The sequence below is a fragment of the Ammospiza caudacuta genome, chromosome 30 (assembly GCF_027887145.1).
Source record: "Ammospiza caudacuta isolate bAmmCau1 chromosome 30, bAmmCau1.pri, whole genome shotgun sequence".
NCBI lineage: Eukaryota > Metazoa > Chordata > Aves > Passeriformes > Passerellidae > Ammospiza > Ammospiza caudacuta.
Window position 1 is genome coordinate 3058409 of NC_080622.1, and position 9869 is coordinate 3068277.

The following is a 9869-nucleotide window of genomic DNA, read 5'->3' on the forward strand; positions in this document are numbered from 1 at the left end:
CCCCATCCCCAGCACACACAGGCATGGTTTGGGGCTGTGCCATGAGGATTATTTTGGGCAGAATCGAGGGATTTTATGCCACACCCTGGCCCAGGGAGCCTCCTTGCCTTGCTCTGCAGGTGGAGGATGGGACTTGGCAGCACAAACCCATCCCCCCAAAAGGGGCGACATCCCCCCTTCTGTGTGTCCTCTCCTCGGAACCAGGGGTTATCACATGCCCTGCAGCATCCACTCCATCCCCCCCCCTCAGGCTCTGCAGCCGCCTTGGTAATGGTTGAGACCTGGATTTGACCATAATGGAGCTGAATTGATTCCATCTGGATAATTAGGCAGCGCAGGCAGGGCCCTGGCAGCTCCTTTGTTACCCCCTGTGACCCGAGATAAGCGGGAGGGAGGCGAGGTCGCGGGGGAAACTGAGGCACGGCGCGAGGTGGGAGCGGTCAGGGGGTCTGTGGTGGGGTCTGTGGTGGGGTTTGGGGCTGGCACGGCACCAGGCTGTGCCCAGTGCTGGTGTGGCACAATGACAACTGGGGGAAATGGGAGCTGCCAGCCTTTAATGCAGCCCAGGTCAGGCCCCTCTGGTTCCCCTGGATCTTTGCTGCCCCGGGAAATGGGGACCTGGCCTGGGCAGCTCTGGCTCTGCTGGAGCTCAGCCCTGCTGGCAGAGCCCCCCACGGCTTCCTTGGGGTCTCTAATCGCTGCCCACGCTGATTTATGGCCCTTTTTTCTCCCTCTTATCTAATTTGAGCAAGGAACTAGATTACAACCTTGAGCTTTTCCAGCCCCGTGCTGGAGATTGCCGCAGAGCAATGCCCCAAAAGGACCTTGTGTGGTGGTGACACCCCCTCTCCAAACAGGGTGGGCTTCCCTGTTTGTGTTTCTCAGATTCCTTCATGGCATGGCAATGCCTCAATCTCCCTCGTGGGCGTGGCCGTGCCTCAGTTTCCCCCTTAGCGCGGGCAGGGAAGAGTTAAGGGTTCACCCCGCGATCGATTTTATCCCCCCAGCCCCTCCCTGCTGCCGAAGTTTCTCCATTTCAGCGCTCCGGGGGGAGCGGTAATGGACTCTGGCAATGAGGTAATTAACGGCTCCGCTCCCTGGCGGGGCTGCCGCCCCAGCGGCACCGGGGCCTGGCCCTGCTCACCCCGTTTCGGCGGGGCTGGGGCTCCCCGGGCCCGATTCTGCTTCGTTCTGCATCGCCACTCGCATCCTGCCCTGCCTGTGCCACCCTGCCGTGCCCTGGTGCCACCAGCTCTGAGCATGGCAGGGTTGGGTTTGTGCTTTAGAATGTCCCCAAAAGCTCCTGAGGGCACCCCAAAAGGCTCAGTGATGTGTTCGGGGTCGCCTCCTGTCTGATTCTGCTTCGTTCTGCTGCTGGTGGTGGTCGCCACTCACATCCTGCCCTGCCTGTGCCACTCTGCCGTGCCCTGGTGCCACCAGCTCTGAGCATGGCAGGGTTGGGTTTGCCCTTCAGAGGGTCCCCAAAAGCTCCTAAAGGGACCCTAAGAGGCTCAGTGATGGGTTTGGGGTCCCCTCCTGCCCCATTCTGCATCGCCACTCACATCCTGCCCTGCCTGTGCCACTCTCCTGCGCCCTGGTGCCACCAGCTCTGAGCATGGCAGGGTTGGGTTTGCCCTTCAGAGGGCCCCAAAAGCTCCTAAAGGGACCCTAAGAGGCTCAGTGATGGGTTTGGGGTCCCCTCCTGCCTGATTCTGCTTCGTTCTGCATCACCATTCACATCCTGCAGTGCCTGTGCCACCCTCCTGCGCTCTGGTGCCACCAGCTCTGAGCATGGCAGGGTTGGGTTTGCCCTTCAGAGGGTCCCCAAAAGCTCCTGAACTGGGGTCCCAGTTCTGCTTTAAGAGGCTCAGTGATGGGTTTGGGGGAGCTGAGGATGCAGCTGGACCCCAGTCCTGGGAGCGATGGGCTCTGCACAGCCCCAACCACACCAAAGTGCACTCGGGGGTCTCGCTCCTCTCCTCCTCTGGGGGTCCCGGGGGGGCTGCAAAGGCATCTGAGCACTGAAGTGCCCCTGGAATGTCCCCGAGCAATATTTCCCCCCCTTGCCCTGGGGACGCCTTAAAAAGCCTTGGAAGGAGGGGTCACTTCCCCGGCAGATCCTCAGCTCCGGATGTCCCCAGCCCGTCCCATCTCCGATATCCTCTCCCAGCCCAGAGCCCCGCAGCCCCTCACGTTCCCCATTCCCATCCCCGCTCCGGGAAGCGCCGTTTTGGGGGAGCCCCAGCTGCGGGTGGGCTCGATCCTAATGGAGACCCCCGGGCGAGGGGGGCGGGCAGCCGGGTCTCGCTGGGATGTGAAAATCGTTGGGAGTGATTAGAGCTGTTCCTGTAACGAGCAGAGCAATTAACGGCGCCTCGGGAGCCGCTAATGTGTGCTGGGGGTGGGGGGCGGCTGAGCTGCCCGTCCGGGGGTCCCGGGGTCGGGGGAGTACACGGGGATCTCGGCATGAGGGGAGGGGGTCAGGAATCCGGGATTTAATTGGGGTATTTGGGATGAAGAGGTGGGGGATGGCTGAGAATCCATCAGGGGGTGTGGGGGTGATCCCAGGATATGGGGGTGGTGTGTGCTCAGAGATCCTGGGATGCAGGGGAACACACGGCCAGGGATCCCAGGATATGGGGTGGTGTGTGGGGGTGATCCCAGGATATGGGGTGGTGTGTGGGGGTGATCCCAGGATATGGGGTGGTGTGTGCTCAGAGATCCTGGGATGCAGGGGAACACACGGCCTGGGATCCTGGGGTGTCTGGGGTGAAGGGGTGACTCGTGCCTGCAGCTCTGGGATCCTCAAATGTGGAGATGCTGTGTGCCCGGGATGGGGGGACACTGTGCCCGGGATGGGGGGACACTGTGCCCGGAATGGGAGGGGGAGATGTGCACCTGAGATTTGGGGATACAGGGATGACGTGTCCCTGGGATGCAGGGGTGCTGTGCAGGGATTGTGGGATGCAGGGATGATGTGTCCTTGGGATATTGGGGTAAAGGGATGATGTGTGCCTGGGATTGAGGGATGCTGTGCCAGAGATGCTGGGATGCAGGAATGATATCCTGGGATGCTGGGATGATGTGCCCAGGACATTGGGATGCAGGGATGACGTCCTGGGATGCTGGAATGATGTGCCCAGGACATTGGGATGCAGGAATGATGTCCTGGGATGCTGGAATGATGTGCCCAGGACATTGGGATGCAGGAATGATGTCCTGGGATGCTGGGATGATGTGCCCAGGACATTGGGATGCAGGGATGACGTCCTGGGATGCTGGAATGATGTGCCCAGGACATTGGGATGCAGGAATGATGTCCTGGGATGCTGGGATGATGTGCCCAGGACATTGGGATGCAGGGATGATGTCCTGGGATTGAGGGATGATGTGCCCAGGACATTGGGATGCAGGGATGACGTCCTGGGATGTTGGGATACAGGAATGACATCCTGGTATACAGGCTTTATGTGAACCTGGGATGCAGGGATGATGTGTCCTTGGGATATTGGGGTGCAGGGATGATGTCCTGGGATGTTGGGATAAAAGGATGATGTGTGCCTGGGATTGAGGGATGCTGTGCCCAGGATATTGGGATGCAGAGATGATGTCCCTGGGATGCAGGGATGCTGTCCTGGGTTGTTGGGACGCGGGGATGATGTCCTGGGATGCTGGGATGGTGTACCAGGGACATTGGAATGTTGGGATGCTGTGCCTGGGGTGTTGGGGATGCAGGGATGATGTGTGCCCAGAATGTTGGGATGCATGGACTATGAGACCCTGGGATGCAGGGAGGATGTCCTGGGATGCAGGGAGGATGTGCCCAGGATGTTTGGATATCCTGGGATGGAGGGATGATGTCCTGGGATGCAGGAATGATGTACCAGGGATGCAGGGATGATGTCCTGGGATGCTGGGATGATGTCCTGGGATGTTGAGATGTTGGGATGATGTACCAGGGATGTTGGGATGCAGGGGCCATGTTACCCTGGAATACAGGGATGATGCTCTGGGATGCAGGGATGATGTGTTCTTGGGATATTGGGATGCAGGCATGGTGTCCTGGGATGTAGGGATGCTGTGCCCAGGGTGTTGGGATGCAGGGATGCAGCAATGATGTGTCCCCAGGATGTAGGGATGATATCCTGGGTTGTTGGGATGCAGGGACAATATCCTGGGATGCAGGGATGATGTACCCAGGACATTGGGATGCAAGGATGAAGTCCTGGGATGTTGGGATGCAGGAATAATATCCTGGGATACAGGGATTATGTGTCCCTGGGATGTAGGGATGATGTGCCTGGAGTGTTGGGATGCAGGGATGTTGTGTCTGGGATATAGGGATGATGTACCAGGGATGTTGGGATGCAAGGATGTGTGCCCAGATATTGGGATGTAGGGCCCACATGTCCCTGGGATGCAGGGATGACGTTCTTGGATGCAGGGATGATGTACCCAGGACATTGGGATGCAGGGATGAAGTCCTGGGACGTTGGGATGCAGGAATAATATCCTGGGATACAGGGATTATGTGTCCCTGGGATGTAGGGATGATGTGCCAGGGATATTGGAATGCAGGGATGACATCCTGGGATGCAGGGATGCCATGTTTGGAGTGTTGGGATGCAGGGATGTTGTCCCTGGGATACAGAGATGATGTCCTGGCATGCAGGGATGCTGTGCCCAGGGTGTTGGGATGCAGAGATGATGTCCTGGGATGAAGGAATGATATCCTGGGATGTTGAGATGCAGGGACCATGAGACCCTGGGATGCAGGGATGATGCTCTGGGATGCAGGGATGACATCCTGGGATGCAGGGATGCCATGTTTGGAGTGTTGGGATGCAGGGATGTTGTCCCTGGGATACAGAGATGATGTCCTGGCATGCAGGGATGCTCTCCCCAGGGTGTTGGGGTGCAGGGAGGCTGTGCCCAGGGATGCAGGGATGATGTCCCTGGGGATGCAGGGATGCTGTCCCTGGGTTATTGGGGTGCAGGTGTGCTGTGCCCAGGTTGTTGGGCACCAGCCCCAGGCTCTGCCCTGCTGCCAGCCGCCACTGCCCTGAAGCCAGAGGACACCCTGGTCCCCCCATGCCCTCACCACAGAGCAGCTGCCCCTCGCTCAGGGGGTCCCTTCGCTCGCCCCAGCCCTGGGGGACAGCCCGGGTCAGGCCCTGGGGAAGGGGACACCCTGAGGGGCTGCACCAGGACGTCCCCATAGACCTCTCCCCATGCAGCGCTCTGTGAGAGCACTCCCGGCGCTGCTGCTCTGCCAAAACCCTCTGGTTTCTGGACAGAAGCGAAAAAAAAAAAAAAAAAAAGAAATTAAGGGGATTTTTTTTTATTTTTTTCCCTTTTCCGTAGTTGACTCCACGTCCAAACTTCCTGAGAGCAGCTCCAGCCCTCCCTCCGCTTCCGACGGCCGCGCTGCGCCATCCCGGCCGGCCAGGCCAGCCCTGCCCCTGCCCCTGCCACCGCGGCCCGGCCAGGTGAGTGCCACTGTCCCCACCGGGACACCCCGGGGCAGGGCTGGCTTGGGTGGGTGGCACCGTCCCACTGTCCCCTACCGGGCGCTGTGCGAGGGGACGGTCCCCATCGCGCTGGGGGACACGGGAGGGCGCAGGGACAGCGGGTGGGGAGCGGCACAGCGCTGCGACACCCGCTGGGTGACCCCAAAGCTGCCCCTGTCCCTTTGCCTGCCCCTGCCTCGCCCCCGTGCCCCCCTCGCCCTTCCCCAGCCCCATCCCTGCGGAGGAAACGCGTCAGTCCCCGGGCTGTGCGGAGGAAGCGCCGGGGCACAGATAGCGACATTGCGGGGGACAGCACAGTGTCCCCAGCAGGAACAGGGCAGGGCAGCTCCTCTGCCCTCACCCCACACGCTGCTTTCAGCCCCATCACCCGTGGGATGCTCCTCATCCCACCCGGAGGGCTCTTAGGGACACAGTGGGGAGGGAGTGCTGGGTCTGGGGGTGCTTTTTGGCGTTTTGGGGGGGCTCTTTCCCTCGGAGAGGAGCAGATGGGACGTGCCGGCCCCGTTTGGTGACTCCTTGCTTTTCCTGCCAGCATCTCCCCGTGGTTCCTGTTTTTCCCAGCAATGTGGGACCCCCGTGTTGCTGGAAGAGGGGGATGAGGCTGGGGGTGAACTCGGGGTTCCCCCAAGGATGAGGATGGGGATGAACTCGGGGTTCCCCCAAGGATGAGGATGAACTCGGGGTTCCTCCGAGGATGAGGCTGGGGGTGAACTCGGGGTTCCCCCAAGGATGAGGATGGGGGTGAACTCGGGGTTCCTCCGAGGATGAGGCTGGGGATGACCTCGGGGCTCCCCTGAGGATGAGCTCGGGGGTGAACTCGGGGTTCCCCTGAGGACGAAACTGGGGATAAACTCGGGGTTCCCCCGAGGATGAGGCTGGGCATGAACTCGGGGCTCCCCTGAGGATGAGCTCGGGGTTCCCCTGAGGATGAAGCTGGGGATAAACTCGGGATTCCCCTGAGGATGAGGATGGGGATAAACTCGGGGTTCCCGTCGCTCTTCCCCCTTGTCAGGGTCCATGGGAGGGAATTCTGGCAGCGGATGAGCAATTAATTCCTCCCTGCCGGGAGCAGAAGGGAAATGGGGGGAAACTTTCCCACTGACACTTTTTCCACCCCAAACCGGATGCTCTGGCCCCAAAACGCAGCGCGGGCTCTGCTGAGGGGGGAAGGACGAACCCAGGGAGCACCTTTGGGGTATCCAATGGCTGGAACAGCAAGGAAGCCCCGGTAAATCCAGCTGTGCTGACCAGGAAACCTCTGTTTCCTCCTTGGCACACGGCAGCGCTGCCCCGAAACGCTGATCCCGGTAAACATCACACCCGGCACGGCGGGCTCGGGGGTCGCCGGCCCTCCCAGCCCGGCCCCGGGCTGGAAACGCTCCCAGAGCCGCCCCGGCAGAGCCAGACCCTCTGTGGGTTGAGCAAGAAGCTGCTGGATCCAGGAAAGTCAGCTGGGAATAAACACAGAGCGAGTTGAAGTGGGGCCATGCTGAGCCGTGCCAGGGATGGAGGCGCCGTGCCCGGCCCCACCCTGGCACCCCGGGCATGCCCCCCTTAGCATAGGGTGCCCGGCACAGGTCGGGGTGATGCTCCAGATGTGCCCCGAGGTGTCTCAGGATGCTGGGATGAGGCTGGAGGGGCCACCCAGGCTGCTGAGCGGCCGTGCCTCAGTTTCCCTTTGGCGCAGAGCAGCGCTGGGGGAGCAGCGGGGCTGTTTTTTGGGCTGGTTTTTGGGATGGAGGAATGCAAAGCCAGCCCTGCAGGGAGCTCGGACGTGGGGCTGGGCCCGGGGGCGGTGGGTGGGGAGCGGGAATGTGCGGAGGCTCGGGGTGCAGCCGCTCTCTCCGTGCAGGATGCTGCTGCGGGCCGCGGTGCTGGCGCTGCACGCCGCGCTCCTGGCTGCGCTCCGGCCCGGAGACCCCAATGTGTGCAGCTACTGGGAGAGGTAGGAGTGAGGGGACAGGGGAGGGGGACAGCGACAGCCCTGGGGTCCGCCAGAACCTGCAGTCACCCCGAATTCCCCCCACCCGCAGTTTCACGGCGCCGGTGAAGGAATCCTACACCAAACCGCATGTGGTGCCCTCCAGCCAGCCCTGCCCCGGGGGGCTGGGGCTCCCCCTGCCCTGCCCGCAGCAAAGGTGGGAGCACCCCCAGAGCCCCTCGGGGACCGCAGGGTGTCCCCAGGGCCGTGGGGGGCTGGAGGGGACAAGGACAATGAGGCTGGAGGGGGACTGTCCCTCTGCAGGGTGTCCCCAGCGCCGTTGGGGGCTGGAAGGGACAAGGACAGTGAGGAGGTTGGAGGGGGAATGTCCCACTGCAGGGTGTCCCCAAGGCTATGGGGGCTAGACGGGGACAAGGACAGTGAGGGGGCTGGAGGGGGAGTGTCCCAGTGCAGGATGTCCCCAGGGTCGTGGGGACAGGAGGACTGTCCCACTGCAGGGTGTCCCCAAGGCTATGAGGGGCTGGAGGGGGAATGTCCCACTGCAGGGTGTCCCTAGGCTTGTGGAGGAGCAGCGCCACCCCTGGGTGTCCCCAGAGCCATGGGGGCCTGGAGGGAGAATGTCCCAGTGCAGGATGTCCCCAGGGTCATGGGGGGCTGGAGGGGGACTGGAGGGAGGACTGTCCCAGCTCAGGGTGTCCCCCAGGCTATGAGGAGCTGGAGGGGGGCTGGAGGGGGGACTGGCCCATTGCAGGGTGTCCCCAGGGTCATGAGGGGCTGGAGGGGGGCTGGAGGGGAGAATGTCCCAGTGCAGGGTGTCCCCAGGGTCGTGGAGGGGCTGTCCCACCCCAGGGTGTCCCCAAGGACAGTGAAGGGGCTGGAGTGGGGCTGGGGAAGGGGCTGGAGTGGGGTTACCCCAATCTCAAGGGGCTGTCCCAATGTCAGTGTCCCCAAGCTCACGGAGGGGCTGCAGAGGGTCTGTCCCCAAGGCCGGGGCTGGAGAAGGGCAGTGCCAAGGGGCCACAGGGAGCTGAAGGGGGGTTATCCCAACACAGATGTCCCCAAGGCCCTGGGAGAACTGGAGAGGGGCTGGGGGGGCTGTCCCAGTGTAGGGTGTCCCCAAGGGCAGGGTGACAGGGGGTCTGGGAGGGCAGGCTGTCCCCAAGCCTTGGGTGGGGGGCTGTCCCCAAGGCCAGGGGGTCTGGGGGGGCTGTCCCAGTGCAGGCTGTCCCCAAGGCCAGGGGCACAGGGACACTGGGAGGGTTGTCCCAGTGCAGGATGTCCCCAAGCCCTGGATGGGGGACTGTCCCCAGGACCAGGGCGACAGGAGGGGACCAGAGGGGCTCTCCCAGTGCAGGCTGTCCCCAAGGCCAGAGGCACAGGGACACTGGGGGGCTGTCCCAGCTCAGGCTGTCCCCAAGGCCAGGGGCACAGGGACACTGGGGGGCTGTCCCAGCTCAGGCTCTCCCCAGTCCCTGGTATTAGGGCTGTCCCCAGGGCCAGGGGGCTGTCCCAGCTCAGGCTGTCCCCGGTCCCTGGCGCACAGGACAGCACTCTCACGGTGTCCCCTGGTGGCACAGGGTGCTGTACCGCACCGAGTACCGCCTGGCCGTGCGCACCGACTACCGGCGGCGCTACCAGTGCTGCCAGGGCTACTACGAGAGCCGCGACTCGTGTGTCCGTGAGTGGGGCCGGGGCTCGGGCGGGCCCTGGGGCGGTGTCCCCGCTGCGGGGTGTCCCCAGAGCTCCCTGGGGACGCTCCGTGCCGTGTCCCCCCAGCTCATTGCAGCCAGGAGTGCGTCCATGGGCGCTGCGTGGCTCCCGAGCTGTGCCAGTGCGAGCCGGGCTGGCGCGGGCCCAGCTGCTCCAGCGGTGAGGGCACAGCTGGCTGGGCACTGCTGGGGTGGCACAGCTGGGGGGCACAGTTGGGTGGGCACAGCAGGGGTGGGCACGACTGGAGTTGGTGGGCACAGCTGGGGTGGTTGGGCACAGCTTGGGGGGCACAGCTGGAGTGAGTGGGCACGTCTGGGGTGGGTGGGCACAGCTGGGATGGGCACTCTCAGCTGGGGGGGGCAGATGGGGCACTGGGCTCCTCTGTAGGGCTGGGCAGCCATGGTGGGGCACCCAAAGGGTTAATAGGGATGGGATTGGGGTGAGGAGTGCATGGAATGGGAATGGAAATGGGATGGAGATGGGGTGGTCTGGGAATGGTGTTGGGTGAGAAGAGAATGGGATGGGCATGGAGGATGGGATGGGATGGGATGGGGATGGAATTTGGGATGGGGAGGAATGGGGATGGAGAATGGGATGGGATGGGTTGACATGGGGATGGAGACTGGGATGGGTTGGGATGGGAATGGAGATTTGGATGGGGAGGAAAAGAGGATGGGAATGGGGTA

General features: G+C 62.6%; 1 protein-coding gene across 1 annotated transcript in view; it reads left to right on the top strand.

The window, feature by feature from the left end:
- The first annotated feature begins 5418 nt into the window (after window positions 1–5418).
- Window positions 5419–9869, top strand: part of LOC131569346 (platelet endothelial aggregation receptor 1-like) — a 5013-nt gene continuing 562 nt past the window's right edge. The window contains exons 1-5 of the mRNA XM_058821538.1: window positions 5419–5489; window positions 7384–7476; window positions 7565–7669; window positions 9051–9151; window positions 9250–9342. Of these exons, the coding sequence (XP_058677521.1) occupies window positions 7385–7476; window positions 7565–7669; window positions 9051–9151; window positions 9250–9342 (391 nt within the window). The 5' untranslated portion in view covers window positions 5419–5489; window position 7384. The remainder of the gene's footprint in view (window positions 5490–7383; window positions 7477–7564; window positions 7670–9050; window positions 9152–9249; window positions 9343–9869) is intronic.